The sequence below is a fragment of the Tricharina praecox genome (genome assembly GCF_024521635.1).
Source record: "Tricharina praecox strain CBS 144465 chromosome Unknown BZA05scaffold_8, whole genome shotgun sequence".
NCBI lineage: Eukaryota > Fungi > Ascomycota > Pezizomycetes > Pezizales > Pyronemataceae > Tricharina > Tricharina praecox.
In genome coordinates, this window is record NW_026250410.1 from 79,684 (window position 1) to 102,805 (window position 23,122).

General features: G+C 54.7%; 10 protein-coding genes across 10 annotated transcripts; 6 read left to right on the forward strand and 4 right to left on the reverse strand.

The window, feature by feature from the left end:
* The first annotated feature begins 241 nt into the window (after positions 1-241).
* BZA05DRAFT_393275 (uncharacterized protein) lies at positions 242-976 on the forward strand. The gene is made up of 3 exons (XM_051483198.1): positions 242-371; positions 458-585; positions 692-976. The coding sequence occupies exons 1-3, from the start codon at positions 324-326 to the stop codon at positions 738-740; spliced, it is 225 nt and encodes a 74-aa protein (XP_051340624.1). The 5' UTR covers positions 242-323; the 3' UTR covers positions 741-976.
* A 617-nt stretch (positions 977-1,593) lies between these two features.
* On the reverse strand, positions 1,594-3,503 carry BZA05DRAFT_351137 (cyclin-like protein). The gene is made up of 2 exons (XM_051481290.1): positions 3,077-3,503; positions 1,594-2,999 (listed from the first exon to the last, which is right to left on the reverse strand). The coding sequence occupies exons 1-2, from the start codon at positions 3,333-3,335 to the stop codon at positions 1,612-1,614; spliced, it is 1,647 nt and encodes a 548-aa protein (XP_051340625.1). The 5' UTR covers positions 3,336-3,503; the 3' UTR covers positions 1,594-1,611.
* A 715-nt stretch (positions 3,504-4,218) lies between these two features.
* BZA05DRAFT_258340 (uncharacterized protein) lies at positions 4,219-4,982 on the forward strand. The gene has a single exon (XM_051480095.1). The coding sequence runs from the start codon at positions 4,317-4,319 to the stop codon at positions 4,908-4,910; it is 594 nt and encodes a 197-aa protein (XP_051340626.1). The 5' UTR covers positions 4,219-4,316; the 3' UTR covers positions 4,911-4,982.
* Position 4,983: 1 nt separating this feature from the next.
* On the reverse strand, positions 4,984-6,512 carry BZA05DRAFT_258404 (uncharacterized protein). The gene is made up of 2 exons (XM_051480096.1): positions 5,241-6,512; positions 4,984-5,188 (listed from the first exon to the last, which is right to left on the reverse strand). Exons 1-2 carry the CDS (start codon positions 6,394-6,396, stop codon positions 5,130-5,132), a joined length of 1,215 nt encoding a protein of 404 aa, XP_051340627.1. The 5' UTR covers positions 6,397-6,512; the 3' UTR covers positions 4,984-5,129.
* A 3,822-nt stretch (positions 6,513-10,334) lies between these two features.
* Positions 10,335-11,517, reverse strand: BZA05DRAFT_371260 (eukaryotic translation initiation factor 3 subunit G-domain-containing protein). The gene is made up of 2 exons (XM_051481672.1): positions 11,355-11,517; positions 10,335-11,293 (listed from the first exon to the last, which is right to left on the reverse strand). The coding sequence occupies exons 1-2, from the start codon at positions 11,369-11,371 to the stop codon at positions 10,456-10,458; spliced, it is 855 nt and encodes a 284-aa protein (XP_051340628.1). The 5' UTR covers positions 11,372-11,517; the 3' UTR covers positions 10,335-10,455.
* An 88-nt stretch (positions 11,518-11,605) lies between these two features.
* On the forward strand, positions 11,606-13,021 carry BZA05DRAFT_393285 (uncharacterized protein). Its single transcript, XM_051483199.1, has one exon. It carries the CDS (start codon positions 11,675-11,677, stop codon positions 12,869-12,871), a length of 1,197 nt encoding a protein of 398 aa, XP_051340629.1. The 5' UTR covers positions 11,606-11,674; the 3' UTR covers positions 12,872-13,021.
* Positions 13,022-13,176: 155 nt separating this feature from the next.
* On the forward strand, positions 13,177-14,279 carry BZA05DRAFT_258479 (P-loop containing nucleoside triphosphate hydrolase protein). The gene is made up of 2 exons (XM_051480097.1): positions 13,177-14,098; positions 14,229-14,279. The coding sequence occupies exon 1, from the start codon at positions 13,510-13,512 to the stop codon at positions 14,053-14,055; it is 546 nt and encodes a 181-aa protein (XP_051340630.1). The 5' UTR covers positions 13,177-13,509; the 3' UTR covers positions 14,056-14,098; positions 14,229-14,279.
* Positions 14,280-16,046: 1,767 nt separating this feature from the next.
* BZA05DRAFT_393290 (uncharacterized protein) lies at positions 16,047-16,531 on the forward strand. Its single transcript, XM_051483200.1, has one exon. The coding sequence runs from the start codon at positions 16,199-16,201 to the stop codon at positions 16,448-16,450; it is 252 nt and encodes an 83-aa protein (XP_051340631.1). The 5' UTR covers positions 16,047-16,198; the 3' UTR covers positions 16,451-16,531.
* Positions 16,532-17,084: 553 nt separating this feature from the next.
* On the reverse strand, positions 17,085-19,194 carry BZA05DRAFT_258499 (carboxyl transferase). The gene is made up of 5 exons (XM_051480098.1): positions 18,704-19,194; positions 18,584-18,650; positions 18,450-18,526; positions 18,278-18,395; positions 17,085-18,226 (listed from the first exon to the last, which is right to left on the reverse strand). Exons 1-5 carry the CDS (start codon positions 19,094-19,096, stop codon positions 17,235-17,237), a joined length of 1,647 nt encoding a protein of 548 aa, XP_051340632.1. The 5' UTR covers positions 19,097-19,194; the 3' UTR covers positions 17,085-17,234.
* A 247-nt stretch (positions 19,195-19,441) lies between these two features.
* On the forward strand, positions 19,442-21,438 carry BZA05DRAFT_335744 (carboxylase:pyruvate/acetyl-coa/propionyl-CoA; the record flags this gene model as incomplete). The annotated part of the gene is made up of 2 exons (XM_051480785.1): positions 19,442-19,512; positions 19,569-21,438. The coding sequence occupies 2 exons, from the start codon at positions 19,442-19,444 to the stop codon at positions 21,436-21,438; spliced, it is 1,941 nt and encodes a 646-aa protein (XP_051340633.1).
* Positions 21,439-23,122: the final 1,684 nt, after the last annotated feature.

Here is a 23,122-nt window from a genome sequence, read left to right on the forward strand (position 1 = left end):
AAGATTGGATTACTATAGATTAAGGATACCCCGATACATATGACTGGCCAAATACCGGCATGTGCAAACAGTGCCGAGTGACCGCACCATGCGCCACCCACCGCGACCAACCCAACCGCCGCTTACCATAACCCGCCTAGCGCAATGGCAATGCGGCTCACCAATAACCCGACATTTTCCTCACCACCGACCACCGCACCACCGCACCCATCCGACCGAACCCATCACCACCACCTACCCGCACCCGCACCCGCACCACCCGCACCCGCACCACCCGCACCCCGCACCCCACTCAATCTACCCAATCCACAACAACTGCAGCAATGGTCCAATACTTCACCGTCGCCGGCCGCCAAGTCGGCTCGCACGTCGTGCGTTTCCCCCGCGTTCCCCTTCCACCCGCTTCAACCCCCGCCTCCGGAGCCGCAGTGACTGACGTATTGGTTTTGTGGGGCAGCTGGCGATGGCGACGCTCGGCGTTACGGGCGTGGGCGCATACCTGGGCCTCCGCGGCGGCGATAGCGGCGCCGAGAAGAATACCCCGCCCATTAAAGCCGATAGTGGCGAGGAGGAGAAGTTTATCCGGTACGTACCTCCGTACTCCGTTGCAAGTAATGAGAGGGGAGGGGTGGTGGGCGGGGAAGGGAGTGGGAGTGGGGTTGCTGGGCTGGGCTGACCTGACCGGCAATAGCGAGTTCCTGGCCAATGTCGAGAAGGAGGAGCAGAAGGCGAAGCATTAGAGGGCTGGACTGGATGAACTGGATGAACTGGAGGAACTTCGCCGAGGCGAGTCTGTAGATTACACAAAAGGCAATTGCAGTGGCGGCTAGACCTAGACGGATAGACACGTACGTACGTACGAGACGATTTGGGCGGGCGTGCTGTGGTGCTGTGAGACGGCGAGAAGTGGGAGTGATTGAGTGATGGATATACCGAAGCCGAGTTGGAGAAATGTGGTTACGCCGTTCCGGCGAGGGCCAAATGCTACCATAGTGACTTCCCGTTCTCAAGCTGACCCGAGCGTGTAGGCTCCAGCAAGCTGTCCCACAGGTGTCAGGCAGAGCTGGTACGTGTGTGTGGTTAGTTTTGTTGAACAATGAGGTAGGTAGAAGAACACAGTGGTATTCAGCCCAGCAACATCGTGAGCAGCGAGCTCTCTCTATGATATATACAAGCTTCATAAACCAGCAAGTCTCTGCATCGATCCTTTAGGAAGGGGTGGGCCTTCCACGCCCGGATACCCCACTAACTAGGGACATCGTCATCGTCATCCCCGAGCGTCCCATATTCTAACAGGTTTGTTTGTTTGTTTGTTTGTTTGTCCATTGATTTGTATAGTGAGTTGGTATGATATACAAGATCTGAGGGAATAAAGAACGAGTTTGAAAAACAAAAAACCACTCCTATCGCCTATTGTAGTAAAGGCAGACCCAAACATGCCTCATGCCCAAAGTAGAGAGGCAGAAAAAAAGAAAAAAGAGTAAGAAAAAAGATAAAAGAAAGAAAAAAAATGCGTAATCAAAACCATACGCCCCGTGCCCTCCCGCCTATACCTCCCAATTCATTCAGTCCCCCCCTCCCCCCTCCCCTCTCCCCACCGTCGCCCCCTTTTCAGTCGTCAAACAGGCCCTCGATGGCCTTGTAGTTGATCTTCTTGCTGTAAGCCCTCCGCTTCAGCATCTCCTTTGCGGACTCAGCCGGCGAAGCAGCAAGATCTGGCGCGCTCGAGTCACGCGGCTTCGTCTTCTTTCTCTTGCGCATGCTCTTGACGATTCCCATCCTCGCGTCGGAGGCGGCCTTGAGGCGCTTCACCTCCTGATCGCGGATCCAGTCCTTGTTGAACTCGGTCCAGATCTTCTCCCTCATCTCGGCTTCATTGTCGTTAAGAATGGCGCCTTGAACTTCCCAGTCGTCGTCGACGTCGTTGAGATTTTCGGGGTCGTCTGAGACTAGGCCCTTGGGGAGCGCGGCGAGTGTCGCTTCGTGTGCGCGGCGGAGCTCCTCGACGATAGCGGCGGAGTCCGAGTCGTTGACGAGTCCGGAGATCTCGCTCTCGATGGTCGACATGATAATGTCGTTGCTCTGCTCGTCGGGCATGAAGATGCCGGAGTCCTTGATGGGTTTTGGGTGCTTGCTAGTAGCGGGAGCGGTGGGTGGTGGAGTTGCGAGTCCTTCCTCGCTGCCGACAAGGGCGGGATCGATCGGTATCTCGGGGATCACGAAGCCGTCCGCGTCTCTTCGGAGTTCCTGTTGCTCTCCGGTCTTGGCTTTCTTCGCTGGACTGCCACCAGCTTCTTCGGTCTCCTCCTCGGCGTCGCTGTCAATGACTTCACCGTCGTCGTTGACCTGCCGTACCCTCTTGCGCTTCGACTTCTTCGGGCCGAAGCTAGGCGGATCGTGTTCTTGCTCGAGCCATATGCTTCTGAACTCCTCCACCGTCAGGTCTCCACTGCGAGTCTCCTTGAACTCCTGTAGTCGCTTATGGATGGTGAGATCCGCAACCTTGACCACGTAGACCACCTCCCTGATGCTCCGCCTGAAGTTGTTCATTCTCGCCGCGAGAATCAACGCGGCACCACAGATACCCGACGGCCGACGACCTTGCACGATCCAATCTCTGTTCATGCGCTTGATGAGTCTGAGGGCGTCCTGGGCGACCTTGTACTGATCGTTTCCGAACTCGAGATGCTTCGCGAAGCGATGGATGTATATCGTGGGGTCGATGTGCGGGAGCTTGAGGTTCAAGGTGCGCAAAAGCTTGAGGTACGTCTGTCCGAGGGTGAAGACGTTGATGTGAAGGATGTCCGAAAAGTCGATCAGCATGTGCGAGGACTTCTCCATGCGGCACGCGATGTAGAGACAGCATGCGACGACGTATTGCGCCTTGCGGCCCTTCGTAAAGTTGTGTGTCAGAGCAAGGGTGTAGTTGCGCTGCGCGATCTCGGCATAGTGGTCGGGACAGGCGAGGACCGCGGCGAGCTGGTTGATTCTTCGGCGGGCTGAGGGAGCGCGTCGGTCAGCCAATCGGTTCGCGTGCGATCAAAGAATGCGGGGGGAAAAGCATAGAGACACGTGCCTTCAGCGATCGTCTGCTCGCGACTCTCGATACTCGTTCCGCTGCGATATCTTCCACCGGTAGAGGCGTGAGTCTGACCGGCGCCGACACGACTTCCCTGGACGGTTGCAGCACCCGCACTATTTTCGCCGAAAGTGATTTCCGAGACAATGTGCGATTCGTTGACGACGGTTCCGCAATTGGTGCAAACTACCTGACCCGAGGAATCATCGAAGTCGGCAGGATTCGAACAGCCACAGTTCGGGCATGTGTTGGGCATCTTGACGACTGGGTTATCGGTGCAGAGCAAGGATGGCAGGGAAAATCTGTAAAGCAGATACTCAATGCGGGATTGGGTACTTAAATGTCGCGTGATGGATTAGAGAGTGAGGTTTGCGCGAGGAGGAGAGGTGTTGGTGGGAGAGTGCTTGTGTTGCGGGTGTGTGTGTGTGGAGTGGAGGGGAGAGGAGGAGGGGTTTCCGTATCGGTTAAGGACTTACAAATGCGGCTCAAAAGACCGACGCCAAATTTTTCAGTTTTCCAAGAGCGAATAGGACTAGCGAGCACTGGGACTAGCAAGCACTCATACTAGCGTGTACTAGAATTAGCGAAGACCAATCCAAAACTAATATTTGATTGAATCTCGATTGAAATTCACAAAAAAAGTAATGTTATTCACGGGTAGGAGGACAACCATAAGCTCGAGCGCTGTAGATAATGAATTAGGTAACAGGGAGATTACTTTGTTCAGCCAGCCTGGTCTTGATCAATTGATGCATTGGGAGAGAGAGAACATCAACCTATCGTCGCATACGGCCTGTCTAGACCGATTAATGATTTGTGGTATTCTTTTGGTTGAATTGTTAATCACATACAACCTATCTATGTAAATCATGGCGATGTACACACACACCGGTTTCTTATCCACCGTCCAACCCGGCCCCGAAGGGTCTGCAGCGGCACGCGGTGGCTCACTCCCTCGCCGCTGCTCTCCGCCTGGCATCCAACGCAATGAAGCGCATTAAGGAAAGTATACGGTAGAGACTGATACCCACGGGCTTGCATGGCCGCTCATTCCCACCTCTCCTCCTCTCTCCGAACGGGCTGTCGAAGATCTAAAACTAAACTTCTATCGAGTGCTACTTAATGATGCACTCTCCAAAGCTCACGACCACACACGACCGATAGAACAAGCACTCAGCATCATCCGTAAACTCATAAATTTCCAGATACAGGATCAGTCACGATCCAAGACCTCCAGATGCCTAGGCTACTCCATCCTCGGCATCCTGCCACCAGCCCCTTCAGGCTTCTTCATCCCCTCATCCCCCATCCGCTGCTGTCCTCCAGCCCCCTTCCCCATCCCTCCACCTCCCGGCATGTTCTGCTTATGATCTCTCCGGGCATGGTGCTCACCGTGATGTCCCTCGGCTTTCGCCATACCTCAGTCCCAGCACCGCATTCAGCCCAAAGATTACTCACCGGTCTGCCCACTTCCGCTCGAGTGCTTCAACCCACCATGCGCCAGCGGCTCCAGATGCGACGACTGCATGACGTAATCGTCACCGATCACGCCGTGGGTGTGCTCAGTGCTCGAGTGGTCTTTGAGCGGGGACTTAAGAGGGTCGATCTTGGTCGAAGAGAGCTCGTCCTCGTCGTAGCCGGGGCCATTGGTGGGGTGCTCGAGGGCATCGAGAGCCTTGCTGCTGGGTTTATTCTGACGATCCATTTTTTCGTTGTTGTTTCAGTGTGGTTTTGTTCGGTAGAGGAATCTGGGCACGGTTGGTTGTGTGCGCCGTTTTTTTATACGTGCTGGCGATACGATGACGACTGTGCGCGGAGTCGTTGGCCATGATGCTCCACTGACGTCAATTGAACGCCGCTGAGAATAGACGGCGGCCGATGCTTGACGGGGATAAGCGGCGTGAAGCGAATGTTTGTGTGGTGGTATATTTGTCATGTGGTAGGTACCAGGCCGTACCTCTCCCCCGGCGCCTAGAGTACAAGGTGAAAATTGGCCTCCAGTCTCGAGCTCGATACCGAGACACCTACGATAGACTACGGTAGGATACGTCTATTGCGGCAATTCACACTCCACGCTCCTACGACTGGCCTCATTCAGTGCCATATCGTCTCCATCCTCCCCCCATCTTCTCAATAAGCCCACCATATCCTTAAAGCGTCTTCCATCCCAGTGGCCCCTTTCCCCTTCCCTTCGTCTCCCTAACCAGACACTTCACCATCCCATCCTGCTCCCTTAACTCACTCACCTCAGGATAGAATCTATCTCTCTGCTCAAGCGGCACGCTCTCCAGCTCTCTATCAGTCGCACAAATCTCCGTGATAACCCTCTCCCTCCGCTGCATTCCCGCAACCAATCCAGTAATACTAAAATCCTTCTCCATCACCTTCTCCTTCACAAGCTCGTCTTCCGGATCAACACCAACCCGCTCTGCCAACCGCTTCCAAGCAATCCCATTTTCGTTCGACCGCCCAAAAGTATCCGCAAACGCCTCATAAACGGCGAGATGATACCGGCGCCACACAGCGTCTCGCTCGGGATGGTACACGACGACTGAGGGGAGCGGCCATGCTTGCCTGTCGTGAAGCCGGAGGAACTCGGCGGGGAAGGGCGCGTCGCGCGCATGATGGAAGTTTGGGTAGAAGGTTTGGAAGAACTTTACCACCGATTGAAGTTTAGCGCGTGAGGGTCCTTGCTGTTTCCGTGCCCTGGGGGTGCTTGGGGTGCTTGGGGTGCTTAGGGTGCTAAGGGTAGCGGTGTCATATTTTTCTCGGGTTTTAGAAGCTCGTGGTGGTTTTGGCTGCGGGCGGGCAGGTGTCGGGCTCGTAGCGGTGCGGGTTTGGGTGTCATCTCCGTCCTTTTTTCCAGGCGGGAAGCGCAGTTTCGATCGGGGTTCCGATTGCGGCCGAGTTGCTGTCGAGGGCGCTGCAGCGCTCCTGTAGCTGGAACTGGGCCGTCGCGGGGGACCTATGGGTTCCGGTGCTCTGGCTGTGCTGAGTGTGCTGGCGTCTTTTCCAGGTCGGGGCGGGAACCGCGGCTCCACTTTTGGTTGCCGCTGAACTCTCGCAGCGGGCGTTTTCAGGCTCGTAGTGGCGAGGGTTGTGATATAATTCTCACGTTTTCGACGCGTCAAAGGCAGCTCTGCTTCTGATTGCGGTCGGGCTGCTGTGGGGATCGGTTCAGGTTGCTGCTGCGAGACTGTTCTGGGGGGCGCTTTTGGGTTCCATTTTGTTCGCTGCGTCTGGATTGCCGTAGACGGCGTTGGGGCGCTCCGTGTACTGAAGACGAGTCGGCGCAAGGCGGGGGATGGTGTGGACATCGAGTGAGGATAATTTTGCGGTGGTGGGGGTGAGTGATGTCGTACAGCAATGCATAACTACAGGGTTTAGGTGGCGCGTCTACTCTATGTAGGACAAAACAACCGCGCGCCACTCCTCTATTAGCTTCCCGGCTCCTGACGCCGATTGCATGCCGCTCTTTAGGCTGGGATTCCCGAGCTATGTATCGTTCGGCATGTTCGCGACGTGAGCTTGACTACAGAATACCAAGCAGGTCCCCACGGCCAACCCAATTGGCTGGATTGGCTGCACTGTCCCGTAAGCGCACATACACATCGAGGAGTGGTAATCGGCATGTAAGGGTTCGAGATACAAACACAGCTTTGCTCTTGATATGGCTTTGATGATGATGGAAAACAAAACAAAACAAGACAAGCACGGAAGACATAAATGGCCACAGCAAGCAGAAACTAAAAGTTGGATGCACATCATCAAATCTCCCCATCACAGGAAACTAGCATCACCTCCGCGACAGCTGGTCTCACCAGGTCTGTACAAACTCCACTCCCTCACCAATAAGTCCCGCTCGTGTCCCGCAAATTCCCACTCAGGCTCGCTGGGTCCCCAATCCCCCGGCCGCTGGTCCCACTCGGGTCTCGCCAAGTCCCGCTCAAGTCCACTAGAGTCCTACTCGATCGGTGCTCTCTGGAAAACGCTAAGTCGCCTCTGCTCCTGCGCCCCTCAATATGTACCTATTGCAGGGTCCACTTTAGCTATACGGAAACGAACCGTCGGTGATGACGGACGAAGGATGGTCGAAGATAGCAGAGGAGACAAGGTCTAGAAGGGCATTGGTTTAGCTGCAATGACCGCAACTTTCTACAGCCCTCCTCAGCCTCGATTCCCACAATCAATCTTTCACTGCGGGAAATGATGACGTTAATTTCTTGACTCCGGCATATGCAGCCTTGCTCGGCTGTGCACGCAGCCTCGGTTTAGCCTCGTGCCTCACGACAGGGCAGCAATCGTCACACAAAACCAGGTATCACTCGAACGATGGCCCCGTCGGCCAATTTTCGACCCGCGCTAGCGTCCCACAACATCTATAAAACCCCCCCTCTCTCCCCCCCCTCCTCTCCTCTCCCTTTCTTCTCCATCTTAGTGCAAGGGTATTACGAGTCTCAGTGAGGATTTAATCCGAGAGCTTGTTTTTGCTAGTTGAAAACTAAACCTTTGACCGCTCCTGGCCTGCTTCGGCGGCGCCAGGGAATTTTTGGCTTCTTATGTACGATGTTTTTCGTTGGCTTCCAGGTTGCAAACGTGGGGTTGAAGAAAGATGTACACTTTGTCAAATATACTAAGATCGATTAGATTATTGGTAGGAGAGATAATATAGATGTTTATTTGCTTGCTTCTTTTCTACTCTGGGTCGGCGCTCTTCTATATATACAGTTGCTCCTCCCCGTCTCCTTCCGAACTTCTGCCCACAGTGTTTTCTGCTGCATTTTGCATTCGGGGCAGTTTTTGAAGAGGTGCTCCCTGGTCTGGGTCTTGCAGCGACACCATCCTCAGCGGACGTCTGGGCGGTATTTCATCCATTGGAAGTACTGGCCGGTGAGGAAGTGTCCTGTCTTCAGCTGGTAGAACCTTGAAGCCAGGCGCTTGGAGGCCATGGCCGGGATCGGGTCCAGTCTCTGGCCAGGTTCTCTGCTAAACCGGTAATTCTCGTTGGTAACCTGGGCGTCGGCCCATGCTTTGGCTTCTCTCCACATACTTTTCGTGATGCCTCGTCTCAGGTATGCGAGTGACGGAGGAGGTAGCGATTGATCACTAGCCTATTTCCCCCCACGACACAGGATATCACGCAGCGAGTGAAAGCTGATGAAGAGTCTAGTTCAACGACTTCAATCCTTTGCAGCTAGAAAGCTATGTGCTTACCTCGCGCTGTACTTACCACTTACCTCCGTAGATACCCCCGTCCATGCGATAAAGTAAACAACTTGAAGTAAGTCACCCACGACCCAGAACGCACTAGCGGCACCGCCGTCTCTTCTCATTCGAGATGCCAGGAATCGTGTATCGCAGTCGCTCTGCTTTGACTGACGCTACTTACCTCGGAGAAAGTCGGTTTACATCTTTTGGAGTCACGTTATAACACACACTTCCGAGCGGTTGCTCCTCCAGCACTGATCCTGGTGCATCCCTAACAACCTCTTCAGTCCGACCCCACCATCGGAGCAGAAGCGACACCCTTCAGCGAGCACATATCGACCGCAACAAATCCGCACCGTCGTTCGGCGGGGATCAACGCCGTTTCACCAACCCCCTCCCCTTAAAGGTCGATATAATGTTCGACATCACCGATCTCATCAACCTCACCCATGGCAAGCGTAAGCCGGTCATCCCGCTGCGCTCCGACACGGGCACGACGTTCGACACCATCTTCCTCCGGAGCCACCGCGAGGAGATCCTGTCGATTTTCCTCGCCTTCAAGCAGACCGAGCAGCTGCTGGACTCGATGGAGGAGCACACGATAGCCAAGCACTTCGAAATCCTCCTGCGCATGCTCCAGCACCGCCGGCAGCTGCGCCAGTTGAAGGAGTGGCTGGTGCACGACGGCATCGGCGCCACCGGCGACGAGAGGGAGATTCGCTGGATGTGCCGCATGTGCCAGGCGATTTATGAGGGCATCCGGAGGAGGATGGGCATGGGACGGAAGTGGGGGATGACGGCGGGGTTCTAATTGGGGTTGTGCGGAGACGTCCCGAATTTTCCATAGGGAGACTTAATAGTAATTAAAATGTGTTATGGTGCAGTGAAACTTTTGCAACGTGACGATTTGAAGATGTGTTGATGTGGAATTTAGAAATATACACCGCTCAAGATGCCTTCAAAAGCATCGGCGACATACTGGAAGTGCTGAGCCCAATACGACACAGTCATCACTATTAATCACCCGAGTAGTTACAAGGAGTGATCTGATATGAAGTCCACCCTTCATCGACCTCGAATGAAGCTTTTTCGCGTCACTGAATTCCATGTAACCCAATCTCTGCGGACCTATATGATTTGCCGAGCTGCGGCGTCACTGTGCCTAAACTCAATCAAAATAGCTGGTGGGTTTCATACTTTTATGATTCCATCTTATCTGCATATGTAGACGGCGGTACACCATGCGTGGAGACACGACGTTGAGATGAGCTAATCGGTTGCAATTATTGCATGGTTAACTACGGTACTCTAGGTACCCCACAAGGTCCCCTGGCTTCCCCACAAAATGCTAACTTTAAATGACCTTTCTTTTTGGTTCAATCATGGATTGCATGCGACCCGCCTGAATAACCATGGACCTACTCCAGGATATTCTGTATATTAATCGCTGGTGATGCTTAGTGTTGTAGCATGCCGTCTTCGTTCTGGAAGGTTCCTTAACGGGAACATCCCAACCATATTCTTCAAACCATTGTTCTTTATTTGGATGCAAGGAGACGACCTTTGTCTGGAGATCGTTAGTCCTTGAAGTGGTGGCGCTATTACACTCCCGGGTCTGGAGTAGGTGGTGGTCAAACGGGTGAGGGACCACGGTGAGCCTAAGGAGGTGCGAATTGTGGTGTCGGTGGTATTCACTGGATGGCTTGCTGTCATTCTTGTAAGTTTGGAGGTGATTTGGTTTATGGCGTGGGCCAATGGCTCGTAGGCTAGAAACCCGCCATTTTCTGTGGGTACTACTACTGCTAGGTAGTTCGTGTATCTCCTCTCTCCAAAATGATTAAGTCATAAGAAAAAGTAAGCATTAACTACCTAGGCGAATCTCACTCACCTGCAACGAGCTACAGAGCACCACCGTGGGAACGGCCACGCGACTGCACGGGTAATCTTCCGTGAAGACTTATGCTTTGCTCGATGAACCTGGGAAAGCCTAAGTGAAATCGCAAGTGAACCGCAAAAGTCAAGCGATTCAACAGACGGCACAATCTACCCTTACGGTCAATCATCGCGTATAGCTCGGGCGTAAAACGTCCCTCGGTCGTTGCTTTTATTATGCGTGACAATTTCCTCCACGTCATGAGGACCCCTCTGCATTCCCACAACCCATCCGACTAGGTCGCCGACCTCTTCGCAAATTCGACTCTCAAGATCAGATGTCCATATCCGACACCATCCATCTTTACGCACGCCCTCTCAGCATCGCTACGTTCCGCATAACTGACAAAGGCGAAACCCTTTGCTCTGCCAGTCTCACGATCCGTCGCCAAAAAGACTCTGGTGACCCGTCCAAATCGCTCGAACATATCCCTGAGATCGTTCTCTTCTGCGAACTCCGATACGTTCGTAACACGGAGAGTGGCAAGGTCGTCGCGCTCGCGGTTGTTGCTGCTGCCTGCCATCGAGTCGCCCGCTCCACGTCCTTTGCCTCGGAGATGCGGCGCGATATATGCGCCTCCGACCTTCTGCTCCGTGGGCTCCGGGTCAGAAGCGCCACCGGCCGCAGCATCGTCAAGTGGTGGGAGTGTGTCCTTGAACGGACATCTGGCGGTAAAATGGTCACCTTTACAGATACGACAAGCGACTTTCGATCCCTTGAGGGCGTTCTTCAAAGCATCCTCGGCGGGGTCTTCCTCCCTGGAGTTGGATTTCCAGGTAGCCGAAGGGCGGAAGATGATATTTTCTCCGACGGTCGTGGTAGACATGTCAGGTCCGGGGGCGTGTCCTTTCTCTGCGCCAAACTTGGCCCACTCCTTACGCTCGGCGACCCGTGGGTTGACATGCTCCTGGACCACTGTCGTGCGGATCTTGCGCATGGTCTTGATCTTCTTTCCTGCATCGCTTAGGCGGTATGTGATGATTGTCTTGGTGCCGTCGGGGTTGGCAATGATTTGCTGCGGCGGCAAGGCCGAGGGATCATCAAATTCTTCGTCGTCGGCCCAGTTTGCGCGGCTGTAGACATAGCGGGGTCGGTTAGTGGGGAGGGGTCTTCAAGAGCCACAAGAGAGCTTACGAGGTGTCGGGGGCCATGGCTATTGAGTGATCTTTGATATTGCGATTTAGTCGTTGCTGTGGTCTCTTGCTACTCGTCGATACTCGTTCCCTTCGTTGCTGTGGTTGGTTGGATGTTGGTGGGATCGGAATGGAGAGGCGAGATTGTGTGGCCACTGAAGTTCTAGGACGGTTGAAATCCTGAGTGGGTGCCAAGATTTCGCGCCTGCGTTGAGCATGCGAGCTAACGCACGGACCAACGCGACGACCCCACCAAGTTACTAATTCCCGCCCCGCGACCAGTTCTCCCGCCGAAGATATCACCACATACAGCTGCCCGCCATGCTGCGACCACGGATCTTCCGCCCGCCTCCGTACCTTTTCACCGGCGCAAAGGTGTCTTTCCTCCGGCCAATCCAGCTTTACCGTCCTCTCTCGCCAATGACCATTACTCGCTCCGCCGGCGTACACCATCGTCGTCCGGCCCCATCTCGACGTGGAGACCCCGTCGTAATCCAGCGCGAACCACCACCAACATCCGAACCACCACCAACATCCGAAGAACGTTATATACCAGAAGAAGAACGCGAGCCACCAATGGCAGGCCGTGGCTTTCTAGTCCTTTTCGCCTTGATCGCCGCACCGATCACGTTTGCCTACCAATTCCCGACCCGGATTCTCCCACCAGTGCCCGACCCACCAGAGTTCAAAAACCTCTCCAAGACACCCCTCACGCTCGGCACCTGGGTCTCCTCACCCTGGCAGAGCTGCCAACTCCTGATGTTCCGTCTCCGACGCGGCGAGTACGTGGTGCCTCTACGGAAGAACTTCTCGTTCTCACCGCTGAACTACCTTGGGATATCGTCGCAGCCTAATGATCTACTCAACCTCGCGTCGGGCAACGGAGGTGCTCCTGAGAAATGGCGCTGGTGGACCTGGGGAACTTATATGTTTGCGCACGGCGGGTTATTCCACTTCGGATTTTGCTTCATGGCCATGAGTTCATTGGTGCCGATGTTCGTGGCTCGCTATGGAGTGGGCCGGACGCTAGCGTCATTCTTTGGGGGTGGTATCGGTGCTGCGGCACTGTGCTGCCAGATAGAGGATTATCTCCACGGACAGGATGTGAAGGATGGGAAGGGGATACACATCGTGCAGCGCAAACAGGCCACGCCGAATGGCAGTCAAGTAACAGTTAACGAGCTCGCGCCTGTGCCGGGGTACAAGGGGATGTTTATTTCAAGCATCGGCTCCAGCGCAGGGCTAATGGCGATGATCACGACTACCGCGATCGCGATGCCGCAGTCGAAGTGGGGCCTCATGTTTTTGCCTTTTACTGTGGGCGCGAGACCAATGGTGGGAGCGTTGGTGGCTTGGGATTTGGCCGGTGCGCTAGGGTATGCCCCAGACATGGGGGTGGGACATGTGGGACATCTCTGTGGAGATGTAATAGGGCTTTTGATGTATGCGCTGTGGTTGAGGAGGTTGCCGGTTAGTAGAGTAATGGCATGGCGGAGGAAGAGAGAGGGGTATTGGTAGGAGAGCATCGGTAAGAAGGACCTGTACATACCTACATGGTATACTTACTGGAGATTAACTCCCCTAAAGGGTCTTCAACCATCTCTCCAGCAATCTTTTTAGACATTTCCGCGACGGACTTGTTGGTTCCTCAATACCAGGAAACCAGGTTGCTCCGTACAATCAAATACGAACCTGTAATAAACAGCAGGTGTTGATGAGGCGTCAATTAACGTCATGACTAAACACAAAGAACTGACCAAAAGTTTGTAGAAGTCACTCTTCGAATTTCTACCTTTCCAGGAGACTTTGATCCGACATGTATACGCCTATTTACTTGGCTATTAAGTACTCAAGTCCATACCTAAGTAGCCATGCAGTCATGCTGATCGTCCAGTAGACGCCTGTGTGAGACTGTACGCAACGATGTCTGTCTTTCGAGTCTATCAGATATCCTACACGCTTCTGAGCCTAAGCATCCGTCAAGACGCCTCGGTCACTCGGCCCCGTGCCCAGCCTTCCACGTGGCCTCCGCTCACCGCGCCACTGTGGCCCCGCCACACCTGTGACACCACGACGTCACTACCCCGCCACCAGCGTGCTTTTGTCGCGGTTCCCAGAGCTGCTTTTGCACCGTTCGCACCGTTCTCATCCACCAGATGGCGGCCCGCATTCATCACCTTGCGGCCGTTTCCCGGCGATGGACCAGCAATCCTCGACTAATGCCAAACCTTCCTCCTACTCCTTCTCGATCTACATTCCGGGGCCTTCGTACTCGTCCTCGAGCAGTACCAGCGCCTCCTCCTATTACTCCTACTGCTGGGGTGAATCTATCACCTGAGCAGCTGACCGCGCTCAAACTCGTCGGGGAGGGAAAGAACGTGTTTATCACTGGCCGCGCCGGCACGGGAAAGTCTAAACTGATCGCGGAGATTCGGATTCAAGCGTGGAACAGAGGACGGAAATGTATCGTTACTGCGCCTACTGGTGTTGCTGCACTGCTGGTGGGTGGGAAGACGCTGCATTCGTGGCTTGGCGTGGGGCACGGTGACGAGCACTTTCAGCACTATATCGATAATTTAAATCCCCCATCGAGATTATCGTCACAGGAGAAGGAACGTGACGACTGGCAGCCTTGCTCGAAAGTCAATTTGCTGATAATTGATGAGATATCAATGGTGAGTTTTCACAGTCGGGTTCGGTAACTGTCCCTTGTGTGGGTCTATCTTGATGGATGGGTGATACTAGGTACATCCGCACCTTTTCAATTTGACCAACTATTTGGGAAAGATGATGAGGGGGAACAAAAAGCCCTTCGGTATGTACAGCATGCATGGGCCACACGGATTGTTAAGTCTGAATACTGACTGTTCCCTAGGTGGGATCCAAGTTGTGGTATGCGGTGACTTTTTCCAGCTCCCGCCGGTGAGTAAAACGATCGGGGGTATCTACGAACGGTGTCCCAACTGTGGTATGTCGAACGAATTCATGGCTGCGGGGAGACGGGGCTGAAGACTGACAGACGGCTTAAACCATTCCAGGCCTCGACCTTCCTCCCGACTGCCTATTACCTAATGATTCACTACTCTCCGGATTACCAGACGGAGTGCACTCTCAGGGTATCGACCAGTACCGGTGGCGATGTTGCACCGATCCCACGTGCGGGCACCTTCACAATGAAACGATCAAATACGCGTTCCAGACTGAATCGTGGCGCGAGGCCGGGTTCGAACCAGTTGTTTTGGAGACAGTTTTCAGACAGAAGGATATTAAGTGGATCGATTATCTTGCACGCATTGCGAAGGGGAAGGCGGATGAGAAAGTACTCGATTTCCTGGACGGCCTGAGACGGAAGTTGCCATCAGTCAAGGGCATCAAGCCGACGAAGCTATACTCGCACCGGGAGAAAGTGGATGAGGAGAATGCAGCGGAGTTGGCAAAACTTCCAGGGCCAGAATATTCATTCCGTTCTACCGACTCGAAGACAGTCTATCAGAAAAAAACTTACTATCCAATCCCTAAACGGGGAGTGAAGTGGAAATGGGATTTGGTCGAGAAATCCACTCCGATTGACCCCGATGATCCCAACAATGCAGGTATGCAGACCGAACTCCCACAGATGACGAGAGGTCCTGATTACTCGCGTAGATTTCCTGAGAGCCCTTAAATCGCTCCAATGCCCTATGGAACTCAAACTCAAGGTTGGAGCGCAGGTGATGCTGCTGGTTAACATGCTCGAAAAAGGGCTCGCAAACGGGTCACGGGGAGTCGTCACCAAATTTGAACTACACACGTTACCACAACCTACCGAACCCAGCGGATCTGCCAATGATATCAATGAACCGACATATCACGAAGTCTTACCCCCGGGCGGGACACATTTTATTCCGGTGGTACAATTTGTGAACTCTGATTATGAAATCCCGATCTTCCCCGAAACCTGGAAAATCTCACACTACCGCAAAGCCAGCCACGAACATCTCAAGACTGTACTATACCGATCCCAGATCCCACTAGCACTTTGCTGGGCTACTACAATCCACAAGACCCAGGGCCAGACTCTCGACTATGCCATCGCCGATATCTCGCAGTGTTTTTCCCCGGGACAGGCGTATGTGGCACTCAGCAGGTGCAAATCTCCACAGGGGCTGCAGATTGTGGCGGGCAAGGGGAGGGAGGCACTGAAAAAATCGTTGTGGGCTGCGTGGCAGGTCGTCAAGTTTTACAACATGTTCGACAAGCAGAGATAGGCGAGGAGTGGTACTCGGAATGATAGAGTAGAATAGGGGCGCTTTTGAGGACGGAAACATAGTCTACCTATTCTCCGGGAATTTTTGGAATCTATTACATACTTAGTTGCTCAAAGCATGTATCCAATCGCTGACAGGGTCGGCGAAAGAATCGGACCGGGCGTGAGCCCGGTCAGGGCGGGGTGATCCCACCTTGGTACTCTATGTCAGAGTTTGGACGTCCGGAATGGGTCGATGACGACCGCAGCAATTCTGGCAGTCCACAGCAATGCTGACAGACAATGTATCAGTGCGCACCGTCATCTGTATGCTATACCACGACCTAGGTATGGGAGAGATTCGAGATTCTGTATATATTGAGGACCTCCGGTCCGGAGAGATTGCGCAGTAATTAGAACACTATGAGCATTTGAGATTGTCAAAGATACTGAATTCTATATATACAGAATATATCTGTCATTGAGAGATAGACCGGCCGGCGAGACTAGACAACAGAAAAATCTCCGGATACAGTTCGCATGATCGACTCCTCGACTCCTTCAGAACAGTACTCGTTGAAACTTCAGCACCTTACAGCGGACACGAGGAGAGATCCTTCATGTGCTCCGGACGCGGTAATCTGACGGAGATCCTCTTTTTATTACACTCTACTCTACTCCAGCAACACGCTGCCTACTTATTCAATCATGATCATTCTTCAGCCCCACGTTTACAACCTGGAAGCCAACTAAAAACATCGTACACCTCAAAGAAGCCAAAAATTCCCTGGCGCCGCCGAAGCAGGCCAGGAGCGGTCAAAGGTTTAGTTTTCAACCAGCGAAAACAAGCTCTCGGATTACATCCTCACTGAGACTTGTACTGCCCTTGAACTAAGATGGAGAAGAAAGAGAGGGGTGCGGGGAGGAGAGGGGGGTTTTATAGGTATTGTGAGACGCTAGCGCGGGTTGGGAGTTGGCCAACGGTGACATCGTTCGAGTGATACTGTGGGATCCGGGGGGCCAGACCCTATCCGGTCGCATCAACGTTGAGATGTTCTCTGCTGCTGCAGCGCTGCTTTTATGTTCGTCTAGTCTTTCGGTCTGTCGACAAGACACGAGGCATAAGAGACTATCACCACCGAGACATTATAAGCACTTCAACATCGCGGAGATCCTTAGAGGTTGTTCAGCCTGACGAACATCAGGCTGCTTTCTTTTCTTGCTGCTCTCTGGTTAAGTCAATCAGTCTCATCAGTTGCCTGCACTCTTCGGAGGTCTCTCGCTGCCCAGTTGTGAGCCACGGAGCTGATAGCTAACCCAGGGCCGCCGCGGGCCCAATCGAGCACGGCTGGAGCCTAGGTGTGGAGGATCAGTGGTGTTCGCTACGCTATCGAGGGAGATGGATGATCGAGTGCGAGGGTTGAAGTTGGGAAAGGCGATATCTAGAAGGTTGTGGTTCCGCGCAGCACTGAGCCAAATGCCTACTCGTGCACAAGGTAGAGTAAGATGGGGATCATCATTTCGTCCTGTGTCCATGAGACTTTTCCGCGCCATCTCTTAAGGGGATGAACACAGTGATACACACGCCATGCCAACAGCCAACAGCGAGAAGATGTAGATATGTGAAGAAAAGTTATCCAACCTGGTTATACGGTACTACCTAAAGCTAACCCTCATTTTCCCGGCCCTTCTATCCTCCAACCTCTCCATCAACACGCTCTCATAAACCTCCGTAACCCACTCGGCCAGATACCCCCTCGTATCCTGCGGGACACACATCTCCTCGACATTAAACGTATTCGCACTCCTGACCGGATTCCCGAGGGCATCATAAACCTTCCTCAGCCTCCTCAGGGCCTCGTCGCGATCCCCCGCTGCGTCCAGCTCCTTCTTGTGCGCCACCTCAATCCCGCCATCAAGCGGCAGACTCCCCCACTCGGCGCTCGGCCAGGCGAGGCGTCTGCGCACCGGGCGGGAATCACACATGACGCCTCCCGCGACGCCGTAGCATCTCCTTACAATGACGGAGAATACCGGAACTGACGTGGAGTAGTAAGTCTTTGCCATCTCGACGCCCCACCTCATGGTGCCGGCCTTTTCAGCGGCCGTGCCGACCGCGAAGCCGGGACAGTCGATCAGCTGGATGATTGGCAGGTTGAACACGTCGCACAGACGCAGGTGCTTCGAGATCTTTTGGCAGCCCGCGGCGTCGAGCGCCCCGGCGTTTACTTGCCCGTTCGAGGTGATGAGCCCGATGGGACACCCCGAGATACGCGCGAGCCCGACGATTGCTGTCGTGCCCCAGAGCGCGCCGATCTCGAAGAAGCTGCTGCTGTCGACGAGATTGCTGATCGCTGTGTGCATCGAGAATGTGCGTGCGGAGCGCCGCGGGACGAGGGTGTTCAGCGAGGGGGATTTGCGTGTGGGCTCGTCGGTGCACGGGTGGGTGGGTGGCAGTTGGCGCGTGCCATTGGATGGCACGTAGGAGAGGAAACGCCGGATTTGTTGGAAGCACTCGGTTTCAGATGCGGCTAGGTTATCGATCGTCCCGTTTGAGCAGTGTAAGTGGGCGCCGCCCAGATCCGCGAAGGAAAGGTCCTGCTCGAAGGTGGCACCTTCGACCACTTTGGGACCGGCAGCGAAAAGGACTGAAGGAAACAGTTAATGGGGATCGCTGCTTTGAGGGAGAGGAGGCCTACAGCCTACGTCTGCAGCGCAAACGGAGAAATGGCATATACTGGCTCTTCCGGCACCGAGGCCTACCGAGGGCCCCAAGAGTGCTGCAATGTTCGGAATTCCGGCGTCGAGTTGCTTGACCTGTTTACTGGTGAGAACATTGTACGCTGCCTCCCAAGAATGCACGAGACTCACCACCGGGCTGAAGAAGGGAAATAGTGCGGGAAGGTGAGTGTATCCAGTCGTTTTGGTAGTGGTGACCGACCCTCCACCTGGAAAGCTACTGCATCAGTTCGCGTGGCGGCCACAGCATGCAGTGCAACACCCACCACTGGATCCATCCACCAATTTGATAATCGGCAATCCCATCTCCAGCGCCATCTTCTCGACATATATCTGCGCCGATCATCAGCTTCTCAGCCACTTCACCGATCACAACCCAGACGCACCGTCTTCTCCATGAGAGCCCCGTCCGCATGTCCCGCTCTAACGCTATAATCGTCTGCAGTAACGAGCACCTTCCTGCCCTCCACCTTTCCCGCGCCCTGAACATTATTGCTTGGAGTGAATCCCTTCACCTCGCCATTGTCCCCCCACTTCACAGATCCCGCGAGCGCGCCAATCTCGCGGAAGCTATCTTTGTCGAGCAGCTGTTCGATGCGCTCGCGTACCCACAGCTTTCCACGCGTCTTCTGCCGGACGTAGCCGGGATTTTTCGTCGGCGCGGTTTGCGCGATCGTGTGCAGCGCACTCATGTGCCCGCTGATGTCGGACCAGTCCTTGGGCGGAGCGAGGTGCGCGGATACTTGCGAGAGACGCCGCTTGGGCGTTGATGGTGCCATTTTGATGCGTGGAGGCGTGTGTAGGGAGTGTCAGGGAGGAAGATTGGACGGCCGCATGTTGTACTCATTGGATATCCCCCGGTTGTGGAAGGCGGTCCGCTTGTCAGATGCGCCGAGGTGGGCTTGTGCTAACTAGTCGTCGGTAACTACCGTCCAGCCGGATGATCCGCAGGGTGCATGCATAGGGCCGAGGTCTAATGTTCCCCACAGTCTTCCTAGCCGTAAATAGAGTAGACGGCAACAGATGTTCATGGGAGAGTGACGATGGTGATATCTGTTTAGATACCTCACACGTCTACAAACTACATCTCCAGAAGTCGGCGATTGGAAGTCATACGCATTGCAATGTCACCGCTCTGGAGCGTCCCACCATCGCGACCCACAGGCCGCATCCGCAAGCTTCTCGTAGCCAACCGGTCCGCCCTCTTTCCACATATCTCGCTTCAACCGCTAACACCAACTCCTCCCGCAGCGGCGAAATTGCCATCCGCATCCTGCAAGCCGCCCGCGAACTCAACCTCGAAACCGTAACGTTGCACACCTCCAGCGACACGACACACACCTTCCACGCGCACTTCTCTCACCTGCTGTCCAGCGTCAGCGGCTACCTCGACAGCGCCCTGATCCTTTCCCTCGCCTTGCAGTCCGGCTGCGACACGATCCACCCCGGTTATGGCTTCCTCTCGGAGTCCTCATCGTTCGCGCAAGCGTGCGCAGACGCAGGAATCCGCTTCGTCGGCCCCGACCCGCGGGTGCTGGAAGTCACTGGGAGCAAAACGCTTGCGCGGGGGCTGGCGGTAGAGTGTGGTGTGCCCGTGCTGCAGGGGCTGCACGAGGCGACGGATGATCTCGAGGTTGCGCGGAGGTTTGCGGAGCGCCTGGGGTGGCCGGTGGTGGTCAAGGCGGTTGATGGCGGGGGCGGCCGCGGGATCAGGTTCGTAAACGCGGCTGGGGAGTTCGTGGATGCGTTCCGTCGCGCTTGTGGCGAGTCGCCGGCTGGAAAGGTTTTTGTGGAAAGGGCGGCGGCAGCGGGGGCTAGGCATGTGGAGGTCCAGGTGGTGGGTGATCTCCATGGGAATGTACAACCCGTGGGCACGAGGGAGTGCTCGGTCCAGCGGCGGTTCCAGAAGGTGGTCGAGTTCGCGCCGTCGCTGGTGCACGCGGAGGTGCTGCGGGATCTAGCGAATGACTCTGTGCGTATGGCGCAGACGATGAACTACTCATCGCTGGCGACATTTGAGTGGCTCGTTGATCCCACGACTACTCCGCCGGCAGCGTACTTTCTCGAGATCAACCCACGCTTGCAGGTCGAGCATACGGTTACGGAAGCGGTGCATGGCGTGGATCTGGTCAAGCTACAGCTGCAGATAGCGCAGGGCCACCCACTCACTAGCACCCTACTCCCTCCACCCCGCGGCCATGCCATCCAGCTCCGGATCACAGCCGAAGACCCGTCCAAAAACTTCTCCCTCTCACTCGGCCGGATCAGCCGGTTCGTGCTGCCGACCGGCAACGGCGTACGAGTAGACACGCACTTGCGCTCAGGGACACCAGTGATCATCGGCCCCGACTTCGACTCGCTGCTTTGCAAGATCATCGTTCACGGCGAGACCTGGGAGTCAACCGTGAGCAAGGCGCGTCGCGCCCTCGAAGACAGCGTCATCGACGGCGTCGCAACAAACATCCCGCTCCTCCGGGGGATCCTGGCGAGCGACGACTTCCGCGCCGCGGACGTGGGTATCCGCTGGCTGGAGACGAACATCCACAACCTACTACTACCTCCCCGCCAATCATCCTCACTCTTCGCCCCGCCGTCGACATCCCCACACTTCCCCACCACCAGCGCGGCTGTCGGCGCCCCCATGCTCCGCAAAGACGACGCCTGGGCCGTCCACCTCTCACCCAACACGGCACCGGAGCACATTCAAAAACACCACGTGACGATCTCGCGGCTGCTGCAGAACGACTTCCCGAACTCGCTCGCCGCCGAGGTGACATACACCACGGCCGCATCCGTCAGCACGTACAAGCTGCTGCTCAACAAGACCGTGCTCGGCGCGGCTGTGGGTAGCCACCGCAAGGGCGAAGCTGCGCGACAGGACCACGTCACTGTACCGTTTGGTGGTGAGGTGGTAGAGGTCAATGTACAGCACGGCGATGATGTGCACACGGGGGAGGTGCTCTGCGTCGTCAGGCAGATGAAGACGGAGTTGGAGGTTAGGGCTGGTGTTGCTGGTAGGGTCATCTGGGTCTGGGAGGTAAAGGTGGGAGCGATCGTCGAGGGCGGGGAGTTGGTCTGTGAACTGGATATCGGTATTGGACAGGCGGAGGCGAAGTTGTAGATATACCTACTGTATAGACGGCAATGGAATGCTGGTAGAGGCCTTCATGTTTCATCACTCGCTAAAATCCACACCGTGGACGGTGATATAAATGAGCCCGTATTGCTGGATACGAATGATATAGATTTAGACGGTGGCTGATGAATCGGGTGTTATATCATACACCCTTCTGATCATTGGATACCTATAACATCACGTGCGGCCTCCGAGACTATGGCGACCCTCCGCGAGTAACCTGCTGCCCTTGCCGTGGATATGATGAGAGACGGGGGGAAGCCTCTCGGACAGCCGGCAGCACAAAAGCGTGTCACATGATATCACCGAGTGATATCCAGTGCTCCATCCGTCTTGCCAAAACCAAAACCAAAAACCGTCACCACCCCCGGCGGGTGGCTTGGAAACCCCAAGAGCTGAATAAAAAGGTCTTTCACCTGGGTTGAGCCCGGAACCTTCCCTCAACTCCCCTCGCCGATTGCATGGCCCAGACCACTAGACCACGCGGGGGTTTTTTCCGTGCTGGAATTATGAATTCGATGCTCATAAAGTGGTGAGTGCCTCACGCGCGATGGACAGAAACAACGCCGAAGTGCAGTCTATTGGATCGGAGCGCCTGCATTATTCTTCCATTTCATACTGCGGTATCGCCTGCTTTATACACATGCGACTTATGGTGCTACGAACATTGTTGCAGTCTATGAAAATGGCGCATTTATCACCACCACCGCAGCTATTTGCTTACATGTCTTACGTATTTAAGATCTAGAGGGAGGGGGCTGACATGGTCAGCGAATAACGCATACAAAATCAGCTAGAGTCCCGTTCACCTGATTCCAGGGCGGTCAACCGTCCGTCCGGACTACAGTCCACTAGTGGCTGTAGTCCCGTCCCGTCCCGTCCCGTCCCGTCCCGTCCCGGGCAGGCTTTCCAGAGGACTGATCCGTCCCGTCCAGGGGATAAAATGCCCGGATACCTACAGGTACCTATCCCCTACATGTCCGGGCGGGAGTATGTTTGTTGCACTGCAAAGTATGCCCGATTAGGAGGCGGCAGTGCGTCTACACGACCACACGTCTCACTATCTCTATCAGCTTGGTTGCAGTTGTGCTGGTAGCAGTCACGGTTGCTACCAGTCACGGTTTCTACCAGTCACGGTTGCTACCAGTCACGGTTGCTACCAGTCACGGTTGCTACCAGTCACGGTTGCTACCATAATAGTCGCCGCCCCCGTCTCTGACCCACGGAACTTCAAATATCCTCGGTGCCAATGCTAGAGAAATGAGCAACGGCGCTTCTGATACAGAGGTTATGGGGCCGAGACTTGAGTCACAAACAGGCAGTCATGTTGCAGACGGGCCACCGGCGGATGCCACTACACTGCCAAATGTTTAGAAAACCTTCAGGAGGAGGGAAGTGGGAATGTACGCCGCTAGGTACGTAATGACAGAGAGCCCGTTTCTACTAACTTACACAAGTTTCTCTGCGGAAGTCGCCGAATGCTTTTGATATCACTCGGGTACCAACCTTTCTTCATCGGTCCAGATTGGGCCAACTTAGTGAGCTGGGATAAATGTACAAGCGCCGAACATGTATGGGATAGATAGACTGCAGACATGATATCTACCCGGACAACGTCTCGCATAACTCTGGTTAAATACAGGCAGGTATTTACTTAGCCAGGCTACAT